Source organism: Vanellus vanellus (genome assembly GCF_965231255.1).
Source record: "Vanellus vanellus genome assembly, chromosome: 1".
Lineage (NCBI taxonomy): Eukaryota > Metazoa > Chordata > Aves > Charadriiformes > Charadriidae > Vanellus > Vanellus vanellus.
The window spans coordinates 52,309,478-52,322,843 of NC_138905.1; the positions used below are offsets into that span (position 1 = coordinate 52,309,478).

At 34.7% G+C, this 13,366-nt stretch overlaps 1 protein-coding gene across 1 annotated transcript in view; it reads left to right on the forward strand.

Annotated features, from left to right (window-relative positions):
* CFAP54 (cilia and flagella associated protein 54) overlaps positions 1–13,366 on the forward strand; it is a gene marked incomplete at both ends in the record, with an annotated part of 116,113 nt that overhangs the window by 64,725 nt on the left and 38,022 nt on the right. Inside the window, 13 exon segments of the mRNA XM_082498212.1 lie at positions 751–978; positions 1,185–1,408; positions 1,510–1,645; positions 2,328–2,337; positions 2,340–2,371; positions 3,315–3,429; positions 4,421–4,573; positions 5,093–5,290; positions 6,192–6,279; positions 6,730–6,936; positions 8,525–8,591; positions 10,755–10,937; positions 13,042–13,128. Of these exon segments, the coding sequence (XP_082354338.1) occupies positions 751–978; positions 1,185–1,408; positions 1,510–1,645; positions 2,328–2,337; positions 2,340–2,371; positions 3,315–3,429; positions 4,421–4,573; positions 5,093–5,290; positions 6,192–6,279; positions 6,730–6,936; positions 8,525–8,591; positions 10,755–10,937; positions 13,042–13,128 (1,728 nt within the window).

A 13,366-nucleotide genomic window follows, 5' to 3' on the forward strand; every position in this document is an offset into this window, starting at 1 on the left:
CCTCAGTCTCCTCTTCTCCAAATTAAAGAGACCCAGCTCCCTCAGTCTTTCCTTATAAGGGAGATGCTCCACTCCCTTAATCATCTTAGTTGCCCTACGCTGGACTCTCTCCAGCAGCTCTCTGTCCCTCTTGAACTGAGGGGCCCAGAACTCGACACAATATTCCAGATGCGGTCTCACCAGGGCAGAGTAGAGGGGAAGAAGGACCTCTCTCGATCTACTAACCACCCCCCTTCTAATATCACCTATTGTAATGTGTATTTCTACCAAACATATAATAATTTATATAAATGTTTTACTTTTCATTTAGTCTTTGTAACTTTCATTCTCATGTTTCTTAAAACTTTCTGAAAACACTTGCAGACTTACCTTTCCCTTTACAAGCCTTAGTGAATGTCTTGGGTAGTATAAACAGAAGGACCAGTGATTGAAAGGAAATGTAGACTGACTACTCTTCTTGTAAACCCTTCTAAAAACATATGCATATGTGGTGTGAATTAATTTTATTTCTTACTCTCACACCAAGAGCAATAATTAAATTCAATTATAAATTAGTGTTTCTATGAAAATTTCCAAATTAAGGTTCTATAATGCTTTATATAAATTGAAATATTGAATGATCTGTTATTAAGAATTACCCATGGACTGTAATTTTGAAAGATTACTTATACCTAAGCTTTGCAATAAAAGAATGAAGCTTTGAATTTCTGTATTTCCAAAGTATAATTATATTTTTAATTATATGCATAGGTTCTTGCCCACCGTGGTGGCCACTGGACATTGCTTCAAAATGCTTGTCGAGAACTTTGGAACTATACTCGAGAATTACAATTGATTGCTAACCATTCACATTCCCATACGGATGCATTCCGCATTACCAGGTGTTTTCTTAGGGACACCATCTGGTTGCCATTTTATTTGGCATCAGACATGATCATTGATATGATAACTGAATTACAAGCAAGCAGGTCTCTTAAGGTAACAGATATTTTTATTAAGACAGTATACTCTTTATGATCATGAGTACAGATAGTTTTCTTTCTCTTGCATTGTATTCTGATATCTGCACATTATTCTCTGTAACAAGATTTTAGAGGATTACAGTATTTTCTAATCTTTATAATTTGTTTTGTCCTAAAAACAAGCTTGAAAATAACAGATAGAATAATGTTTCTTCACTGTAGATTGTGGATCCTGAAGGAGACTTCTGCATTCCCAGTTGTTTAGGAGGTATTACTGATGAGAATGGTGGTTCTAATCTCCATCCACAGTCTCCCCTGGATGATGTGAATGTGGTTGACTTGAAATGGACATGTAATCTGATTCTTAAAACAATAGAATTGTTATATCAAATGAAGAAGTGGGAAGCACTAGTGCACATAGCTGTACAATTTAACATATTTACACAGTAAGTTACACCAACTCCAATAAATACTGAAAAGCAACATTATATAGTTAAATATACAGTTATTTTGCTTAATTACTAGAGTTTTCTTTTTTTCTTTTCAGTGAGAGATACACAGAACAAGTGAGTCCGCTGCTGGTATATGCTCAGAGGCAGCTGCTGGAAAGGATACAACAATTCAGTGTCCCAGACAGCCGTGAATCTCATTTCGTTAAATATCTATCTGATAATGCACATAAGGTGAACCACAGATTTCTTCTTTGGGTACTGACTCTTAATGTGAACTAAATACAGAGAAATACTTTCAATGATTAGGTTAATATGGTTTTCCATAATGTTCGCAAATAGTAAATTATAATAAATTGATGAACATAATTGATTGAACTGCATGAAAAGGCTTATATGACATGATTCCAGCAACAGCAGAGGTCTGGACTTGATGACCCAGAGAACATGCATAACATACCCATCCATTCCATATTATGAACCTAAATTTAATTTCATGTTAGTTCTTGATGCTGCTCTTTTAACGTGAAAACATTTATTTGGATATTGCACAACCTTTGTGATTAATTGCAATTAAATACAAGAGAATGCTTTGTTTCTGCATTGAAACGCTGCTCCTAAAACCAAAACTGATCAAATTTACTTTAACTCAAACATTGGTAGTACCAATAAAAAACTTGAAAACCTTGATCACCAACAAAAAAAACTGAGCTGCTCAGCAAATTCCTCTCATTAAAAGCCATGGCTATGTGTGTTTAGTAAGCTGGCATTGCCACTTGTAAATTTTTCATGACATTAGCTATTAAAAATGAGAATTCTTCTTTTTTTAACCTAAGGTTTATTTCTAAGAAGTTGTGCTATAGTCAGTCACATGGTAGATATTTTTAGTATGTTTCTATTACTAATATAAACACAGGACTTGAAGGAGAGGGGGAAAGCGGGGTTTGGAATTCCAAACGGCTATGTTCTGAACATGAACATGGGGTTCAGGAGCCACCGCCTTGCCTAGAGACAGCACGCTGCTGCCCAGGGCTTGCAGGAACTCAGAAGGCACTCCGGGCTCGCGAAGGGCAGCTGAGGTGCTCTGTTTTGTCTCTCTTACAGAGGCTGTTTCCTGCTGACTTCTTTCCAGCCCTGCTGTTCAGAACATAGTCCTTTGTCTATAAAAAGAGCAGTGTGGCAAACCACCACATACTTCTGTAATGTGAGCAATGTGGAAAAGTAATCATAGTTTTGAAAGACAACTTACAGAATAAAGACCAATGTTAGATAATAGTAATAAGGATTGTTCAAAAAAGACACCGTCAGGTTAGAAATGTGGAGGCTATGGCTACATTTCGCAATGCAGTGCCATTCAGAGACACTAGAACTAGCTCTGAATTGGTTCTTCTGCTTCTGAAGTGATGTAGCTACATTAGCAAAATAAAATGTCTGTGCTGGATTAGCCCTTAATAGAAGTCTGGAAGTTCACTTCTCTGAGAGGCTTAGACTGCTTCTGTTATTTGCTTAGAGCTATTTTGTATATCCCTGTGCAGCATTCCATTGTGCTTTACAGGCAGTGTGCCCTTTAGGCATACTTACTCTGACAAGTTCTTTGCAAGCATGCATTTATCCAGACAAAGAAAGGTGGAATGCATGCTGAACATCAACAAGTTGCTCATGATTATGGCAAATACCAGTTTAATTCATTAACGTTTACACACTTATATGTTACATCCAATATTTAGGTGAATTTTTCGCCTCTACCTGACATGGATACTAGTTATGGGTCATTGGTGTCTTTGTAAATTAATTCTCTTTTATTTTGTCATATGACTGTGTATTTAGATACTTAATTTTAAGTATGAAACATTGATTTTTCTGAATCTTATTCAATTAACGTGAAACAAAACTTGTTTTTTAGATGAGTTGCAGAAACTACATAGGGCAGCAATTACACCTGCCTGTCACCCATTCTGCTAGTGAACAGATTTTTCCTGGATGCCTTTTCTGTCCTGAGATGAAAAATGATTATACAGGTCAGAGCACATTTCAGTATCGCGAATTCTCTTTTCTCCCAAACCAAATATTTTTTTTCCTCCTTATCATAGGTCTTCCATTGCTCCTATAATCTGTTTCTTTTAATATAAACTCAGTTTTGTCTTCAAATTATTATTCTTGATAATTTGGATGGATAGTAATGTTGTCAAGATCTTTCCAAATATATTCAGACTGTATCTGAAAGCAGAGAAAAGCAATTGTCATCCAGATGCCAGATGACCTACAGTATGTTGAGTGAGCTTGGTGGTCTTGATCCAGTTTTTTGTCTGTATTGTTGGATATCCAGCAATATACCCAGATACCTGCACTGTTATTAATAGACTCAATAGAAAAACTGAAGTAAACTATAAAGTGACAAAACAGCTCTTTTACCAACAGTTGTTGTACTTTCCAGTCAGGATTAAAGTTTTATAGTCATTAATGACAATCTGTAAAGCATAGTTCCTCATATCACAGAGATGTCAAGGCGTTGCACACAAGGCTTTGTGTTGAATTCAGCTGAGAAAAGTCATTAAACAAAAAATAATGTTGTATGTAAGAGTAGATAATACTATGCAGTCAGTGGAGAGAGCATGCCAACTCACAGGTTTGGTAAAGAGAAACTATGGAATTATAGTAAATGGGATCACCAGCTGTAGTAAAACATGTTTCCAGACTTTTTTCAGACGCCAGAATTCAGAGCAGAGGACTGAGCTGATACGTGCCCAGGGCAAATGTAATTCAGGGAATATAGATGTCATGTGACAACTAAAATTTAGCACTGAAAAAGATAAAATGCTCAAAGTGTTCCTGGTGCTTAATAATTTTGCTTTAATTCATAATCCAACAGGAAAAAAAGGTGACAATTACATTAATATATTTTAGTTTTGAAGTTGTGAAATTGTTCAAATATATGTTTTGTGGGGTGATTTACTAAAAATATATATTTATGTAATCTAAAATTGTTCTTCATAATTTAATTCCTTTTAGATTGCAGTCAAGCAAAAGCTCTAGTTTATGTACCTCTTGATGTGAATGATACACTGAAATGTTTTAGAGAAACTCTGCAAAAAACTAAACATCACAGCAGAGCACTGAGGCACAGCAGAAAACTACTTTCATTATTTCTTGCACACACACAAGGCGAGTTATTTATTTGTTTCTCACTTAATAAAGTGTATATGCAGTTAAAATAGTATACAGTGAAAGGAATAGATTTTTTTTTAAAAATCAAGTTTTAGTTGTTATTGACAATTAGAAAAAGCATAGATTATAAAGTTATGACGTTGTGTAAGCACAATCTCTAAGCCTGATTTCCTATGATTTGTGTCTCATGGTTGGATGATAAATTTATTTTTTCATCCAGTTGTGTCACTTGTCTGTCTGCAGCCAAACTTCTGTCAGACAACTGACTGGCAGATCTTCCTGAGTTTCTTTCTCTAACAGGACATATATTTTCATTTGGTTGGATTGACAAACAAGTTATGTCCAATAAGTTTTATTAGGAGATGCAAAGACAGAATCATAGCATAGGAAACCAGATAAAAATAGGGCACACAGGAATCATGCATTTATTTGAATAATATTTGAGAAATATTTGTGGTGCTGGAAATAGTACAATACTTCTCCAAACTGACTGTATAAACCACTTTTCTGACCTAGAAAATGCTGAAAGAAGAGTCAGCTGTTATAACTCTTCAAAGAGAAGGCTGGAATTTAGTGTGGGACCTGAACTGCTATTTTTACCAACACCACGTGACATTTCTCAAGAAAAATTTAATTTCGCCAGTATGGTTGAGAGTAAACCAATACCACGGTCACAGCTTTCAGTCATTATCTCTTCCTATGAACAAACAATCGGTAATTTTAAAAATAAATTTCTGTGTACAGCTAACATGTAATATCATTCTGCCTATCTGTGTTCGTATATGTTTATTCCAGTGTTATTTTCCTCTGTCAGTTATAACTGTCTGAAAGGTGGTTTCCAGAAATATATAACCTTCTTTCTGTTGATTCAGAAAATCTGCATTAGATCCTAAACAAGCCAGTAGTTGGTTCATAACCTCTACAGTTATCTCATTTTATGAAAAAGTGTTACTTCAGTGGTATTATACTGATTAATCCCAAATTAAAAATCTGCTGTAATGTACAGCAGATTAATTTCAATTCAATGATAGGTTGTTTTTTTTTTTTTCTAGGAAACAGACCTTTCGGGGTCTGTGCATTTGAATATGAGACCTCATTGCTTGGCTTCCATCTTGCATTGTAGCATGGCTTTACTCATACAGTTACAGAGTTACAGCTTACCTGTTTTAGCTGTGTGACATAACAGGTGAAGTGTAGCAGGTCAACAGATGCCATAAGTGGTTTTATTTGAAGTAAGGGATGTAGAAATCACAAGGGCAGTGCTACTGTGCTATATGTAGGCAGTGTTGTTTAGCAGGGCCCCGGTCAATGGCCTGCTTCACGGTTTATCTCTTGAAGATGAAGAAATTTGATAAGTCTGAGAAAACAAAAATAAAAAAGCTTAGGTAAACAGGTGTGTAAATACATCCTACTCTTGTTTTAAATTTAGTAAAAATAAGAAATTGTACATTTGATGGTAAAATATACAAGCCCAATAAATCTTTACAAAAATATTAATGCACTGAATTACATGTGAATGCCTGTCTACTTCTCATGCAAAATTTTTTCAAGATTCAGTAACGGATTTAATGATGTGACAATATTTTTTTATTATTGATTAAAAAATAAATAACAGGAATCCTTGAAATAAACAACCAGAGAGACCTCAAGGTTCAGGCTCTACATGAACTTGGAAATCTTCACTTTTATGCTGGAAACAAAAGGTACATAGTTATTGGATTAAAAAAGAACATGATTTCATTTTTTTAATTGGCATTCATATACCCTTCAACTGTCTTGTACGTTCTTGTACTGTCCGCAAGTCCATATGACTTCTTTCTTCTAACTCACTATTAGCTATATTTTGAGAGGCTTTGTTTCTAGAAATTGTTTATTTTTCTTATCTGGCTAATTGCATTTAAATAAATTAATTAAGGATCTCTATGTGGTTTTAGGAAATAATATTTATTGCTTGACAATTTAATTTTATTATAAGTCCCAATAAGTCTGTTGACCAGGTATGGTATCTTTTTGCGTTGTAGAAAGTATATTTCAGCTTTTGACCTAATCGGAATTAGTTATAACTCAGGCAATAAAGGTAGAATGAAGTGAGTCTTATCTTCTGCTTTGGAAAATGTCAGCAATATGATGAGTATGTTTTTTATGTGTTACAGAGTTGCTTTTAAATATTGGTGTCAAGCCCTTGATGAAACACTTAACATTGCTGATGCTCTTAACAACTGGCAAGAGTTAGGTTTTCCAAAAAATGCTACAGACTGCTTTGCAGTTGAAAGATCGACTGATATTAGTCAGAAATTTCTTTCTCAGGCTGGAGTTTGGGGATGTTTACATGCAGCAGTCTTAGTGGCTAAGATAGCTCAGTAAGTATTTTATCTATATATGTATTTCGTTCATATTTTAAACAAATTGATTATCCAGGACAGTAAGCAACTTGAAATTAATTTAAAAACACTAATGAGTTGCTATAAGAAAAGAGTCATCAAAAGCAGAGGAATTTTTCCTTTCAGGAAGAAAGTTGCTCTTTTGGAGAGCGTTGCTTGTTCCCTTTTCTTGAGTGCTCATCTTTGATTGTAATTGCAGCTTCATATTTTATGGAGAGATCATCGAAATAAAACAAAATGATAAAAAGTCACAAGCACAAGGATTTTACAGTCATATTGATTTTCAATTGAAATATCACATCTCCCAAGTCATTGCACATATTAAATATTAATGTATCTTGAGGGCAGATTTACTGCCTAAAGCACTCATTTTCTGGTGAATTACAACTAAATGAAATTTGAATTACTGTATTAAAGTCTACCATCAATAAATATTTCTGTCCAGTACTGCTTGACTGCTGGTAAAACGCTATGGATATAATTCTGAGCTGTTTGTCAATGTATCGTACAATATAAAACCGTACAAAATGTAAAATTTAGAAATATTTAAGCCAGCTCTAAATTACCTTAGAAGCATTATACCCATGAAAGGGCAGAGCTTCATCTGAGTAAACTGTCTTACCTGAGAAGCAGGGCATATTAATAGCAGTGTAAAATATCTGTAAACCAAGGTAGCTTTGAAGGTATTAGCATGGGTATTTCAGGATGAAATGGCAGTGTCACACCAGGAATTAGCACCCAAGAAAAAAAGGAGTGAGTTTAAGTTGATTCTAAACCATAGCTCTTCTAATTCTGAGCTGTGATACAGTCTCAGGTCCAATTAGGCAAAACCCAGTCCCTAGCTGCTTTTACAGGTGCTTGTGGCACCTATTTGCTGCACTGTATACTATCCCGTTACTGCTAATATCCATTCCAAATCCTGGCAGGGATTTCCCTGGAGGGAACGATCCTCTTGGATTCTCCCTCAGGCAGATCTTTTCTATTGAGACCTGACTTGGGCTTTTAAAAATCTTTCTCTTGAGTTGCTCTTTCTAGAGCAATTTAATCTCAGGCTGTAAAATGCAGATTAGAGAATTCTAATATTGTATTAAAGAGTTCTAATATTGTAGATCAGAGGAGTACCCCACTACCAGGATGGTTTAAAAGCCCTGATGATATACTGTGTGGGATTCATTTAATCTAGCTAGAAGCCTACCATGTGAAAGTACACATGTGCTAGTTATCTTAGGCTTCCTTTATGCAAACACTTTAAGGTGTGAGTTGCTTGACCTGCTTTGTCTTTCTAGTTTTGTATGAGATGAATTTTGCACTTAGATTGCCTGTTTCCCTCCTTTAACTTTAAAGAGAATCTAGATAACTCCCCTTATCTAGATATGTCTTTCGTCAAATATTTCTTTCTTTGCATGGTGTGGCTGAGCACCTATCTACACAACAGGCTGCTGTTTTCCAATATGGAAAAGATCTAGATTGTGTTAGTATCATTATTATACTAGATAAAAAAAAAAAAGAGTTTGAATAATTATATTGATGGGCACATTCATATTTCTTATTATTTGTTGTACTTTAGGTATATAACAACATCAAAGATGAGATTAAGAACTAAATACTGCTATTTTTCAGCTATACTTTTTAAGGTAAGAATACAATTTCAGTTAGAATTCGTGAAGTTGACAAATTGGTTCTAAAATTTAAATCTCAATAACACTCTTAAAATATTTCTCTTTTCATTTTGATTGTAAAGGAAGACTGGAGATCAGAGGTAGTTGACAATTTATGCACATTAGATGAGATGTTTTTATTCTGTTTTTTAACATTATTCCTGTATTATAGCCTAAAAATTATCACTTCAGTAAGAGGCTAGTGTCTCAGAGAAATAATGAAATACTGAAAAGTGAAGATGGCTAAGTACAACAAAAATATAAAATATTTGCCAGTCAAATATATTTTTCTTCTCTTGAAGTGTTCTGCTGAGGAGTAGCTGGATGGCATCAACAATAGCAGAGTGCTCTCTCAGATCTGTACAGAGTCTTCACAGATTGTCATAAATTTTCAACCAGGAGAACAGACTCTTTAGAAAAAGAAACGTTTGAACCTTTTTTAACATTGAAAGATATTGGTTTGTAATACTAAAATCTCAGCTGTATAAGAACTTTGCTCTAAAAAGAGAGGATACTCAAAATTATTCCGTTTCATTTACAAAGAAAATAGGATCATTAAAAATAAGTTTTCAAACTTTTAACAACCAACTATAAAGGAAAAAATAGTTTCATTTTACTTTTACAAGGAATTTTTCAGATACGCGTAACAAAAGTGATATAGGACAAAGAACTGCAAGTATTCTGCCAGTCATACTCCACTGGGATCAATGCTTACTCATCCCAGTGCTGCATAAGGAAGTTAGTTGGCTTCTTCCAAAACAAACCAATGCCACTTTCTAACATCTTGTGCCATGGTTGTGACCTGTGCTAGGCCATGTTTAAAACCTTGTTAAGTTCAGCGAAGGGAGAACAAGTTGAAGAAACAAAGGTAAAGGAGAATTTTGACTAGCTTCTAGCACTGTAATTGTTGGTGGTACAAACCTGAACAATTTTGATTCCTCCTTTTTGTCAGAAATAGTAGTAAGCATTTGTTCCAGTTGTATAATGGTAGAAATAATTACGGCTTGACTGAAGTGGGTCTGATATGAATTGGGATAGGAGCAGCTTGCAGGGTGAGTGTCTTGAAAAATATAATAAATTACTGTCACTGTACCTTGCGAAGTTCAAGCCCATAATTTGTTCCGTAATTTGGAAAGCTTTTATAACCTTATTTAAATTCCACCTCTGGTATAGGCTTTAGGCTTGTTAATATCTTAGATCTGAGTATGCAAATGTGTATTTCTCTAGCATATCATTGCTAATTACAAGAAGATAAACACAATCGGGAAGCAATATCCAACATCAGAGACAATGTTAGCATTCCTCCCTTTTTAAAGGAGGAACATTTAAGTTACTTCCTTAAAGTTCATATGAGTTTTACGTTATATGATTTAAGCTGCACTGGCTGACCTAGTTAAAGGCAGAACTAGGGTGGAACTAGCTTTTAACTGGCCTTAAAGTCAGTAGCTCTCCCAGGGACAATGACTGAGATGATGGCGGGACAAGGAGTTAAAGCTAAGTAAAATCAAACTGGCTTTCTTAGCTTGTGGGGAAAATAAAAAGATTTTTCTTCTGATGGAAGACATTTTGCATGAAACATCTTTGGACTGGTACAGAAATGTTTGAACACATCCCCAGAATCATCTCAACACCCTATGCATTTTCCTTGATTATGGAAATCTTTGAATAAATTATTGAGTTCTTTCTGTGTGCTGGTCAGAGGCTTGTCCTAAGAATTATCCAAGAAGTCTTTTAGAGAACCCCTAGTGATTTATTAGTTTTTTTCCAGTGCCTCCCAAGATTTATTTGGGATGCTTTGACTAGGAATCTGAGAGAAACGCCATTGGTTCTTTAGGAAGATTTTTCATTACCTGGGGAGTACTTGCTGAGGAATCTTTCATGATTATTTTTCTACACCTAGATTAGGTTTTCTCTTTTGCTTGTTCTATGAAATACTGTCTTTAGACTATTTACAGCTTGTTCTTTTTCTCCATCAAGTTCACACATAAAGCATTTTTTCTAAAAAGATTTTTCATGGGTTTGTCTAGATACTTAAGTTTATTTATGAAGTCATTTATGAGTGTCAAGGGTTGGAGTTTTATAGTGTTTCACTAATGCCTATACATCTTTTCACAAGTAGTTCATTATTATTACTTTCAGGCCCTGTTTAGAGCTTCTCTTCCACATCCAATGTCTGACTGTGACTTTGCACAATATGAAACAAATATGCTTATTCCTGGTATCGACTTGTTCTCTGATCGCTACAGAGCTGATATCTCCACCGTAGTTGCAAGTCTGAATTTCCTTATGTTTGAACTACATTGTGCAAAACAAAATTTAATAGTAAGTATTATTTTTATACTCTGGAAATGAATTTTAAGACATGCAGTCTTATTTTTTTGTGTGGGTGTACTTAGGTCAGAAGCTCTTGCAAAACACCTGTATGGCTAGTTTCTGTGGCACTGAGATAGAGGCAAGGTATAGCTTGCTGCCTGCAATTTTTAGAATATACAGGGTACTTGTTTTTTCAGGAAGATGACAATACATGGTCCACTTAGCTTAGGCTTTTTAGGGAATTACCTTAAATGCAGTATGTCCAGAATGCTTTCAATAATTTTACTTTCACATTCAGTAAATAAAAGTCTCTTCTGCCTTTCTCCTTCTCACATTCTCTTATTCCTCTGTATGGAATGGTTTTACAGCTTCCCTGTTATGTTGATCATGTGCTTGTTTCCTCCATTTAATTACTGACCACTTCCATTTTAATCCAACTTCTTTCAAAGGTGCAGTGCTGTACATTGGAATAAGTAGATTGAATTGCTTACAAGTACAGAAAAAGGTGCAATTCTACCTCTGTTCCTGTTTGGTCCTGTATGCTCTAATAGATTTTCATGTCAGGTGATTGTTGTATACTTCTGTAAATCAACTTTCAGCATAACAGAAAAAATAGATAGTTTTCTCCTGCTTTAATGAGTTGAATCCACTTATAGAAAGGTCCTGCAAGTGGAAGAGTCAGTGCAAGGGAGGGGAAAAGATTGCGTGGCTGGTGTCAGGGGAGTAAGAAAAGGTTAGGGGGTGGAGATGGAAGAGGAGTTAGAGAGGAGGAGGCAGCAAGATGTTACCTCTTTTTTATCAGAAAGCGATGCGTTGGATTGATTTCTTCTGAAACTTCAGACTAAGTGTCTGTCTTATCTCCTGTTGTTGCTTCTTCCCATCCTGCTTTACTGGAGTTCACTTTGTTATTAAGCTTTGTCTAACTGCCCTCACTATGGGAGACCAAGTGAGATCAAGGAGCACACAGTTACCTAGTGGCAGGGAAACTTAATTTCACTGTTTGCTTCACATGGGCATGCACATTTTTGATTCTTTTTGCACTTTACTAGCAGAATATGGATCCAGGTCATAGATCATGGGGAAAGCAATTGCAGTTTCAGCAGGGTGAGAGCTTCATTTCCGCTGAATGCTTAATGTGTGCGAATGGTTTTTTTGGATGGTGAGCGCTAAGTTGATTTGACACCTAAATCAAAATACATCAAGATTTAAGTTTTATTAAAAATAAGACTTCAAAGACTAATTTTGTTGAACTACTTCAAATATCAGTTGGAAACTGTATGGGTGCAATTAAAACATTTGCCTCAGGCATTTGTAATCCAAATTCAGAAGTATTAAGCTACTTTATGAAAAACTGAAAATGCATTTGACAAGAAAGTAACAATGCTGTAGCATTTTCTAAGCCCGGGGACATTTTAAAGTGAAGAAAAATGTAAAAGATGAACAGTAATTAAATTTTGGAAATTCTTTCATTTTCAATAAACAAATACATCTGTTAGGAAATAATCTGAAGTATTATATAATAATAAACAGTGTTTGTATACTTTACTAGAACTCTGTTTTAAAATGTTTTTTGTTAGTTGACCCTACAAAAACTTTCAATTTGAAGTGAATGCAAATAAATTTGTCAATAAGCCTCATCACCATCCAGTTTATTTTACAATTGGTATCATTTCACTTAGACAATTGCAGGACTTCATTCTATTTATTTTATAAAGCTCAGAGAATTCTATTATTCTGTTACTTAAAGTGAAAAAATTATGGCATCAAAATGCAGAGTTTTAGAAATCCCTTATATCACCGTCTTTCCAGTAGGCTTACTCACTAATGGTATAGTAAAAAACCCACCTCGAACACAGAGAGTAATTTGGGGAAGCTTCACTCTCTACATTGTGAATCACATGTAAGATAGTATAAGGCATTAGCTTTAGACAGCTGAAGAACTTTTTAACCCATTAATCCTTCACAGAGCGTAAGAGTAGTGGTGGTGGTATGGCACAGTGAAAGTAGTAGTCCTATATTATCTATATGTTTGTGATATATAATTGCAATGTACATTTCTACAATTGTACCCTTTATGACATTTATAACTAGATAATCTAATACTTTCCTACAGATTTTACCGTTGTTCACATTATACCAATACATTGTTTCTGAGATTTGTAAGGACCCAGCTAAATGTATCGAAGGAAGAATCTTCAAGGTAATCAAAGAAACTTTCTTTTTATCACAGCACACTGTATTTCAAATAAAATTTTAATTTCTTTGTTAAGTGTAGTTGATTCAATATGTCTTCATATATCACTACTATGAAAAGTAATGCTTTAAAGTTCAGCTGTTCCTTAGTGTTTCTTAGCACTTGTAGAATAGACAACTTTCTAAATGCAATTATTATTTAAATTCTCAATTTTAGTAGAATGTAGACTTATTTATACCGTTTT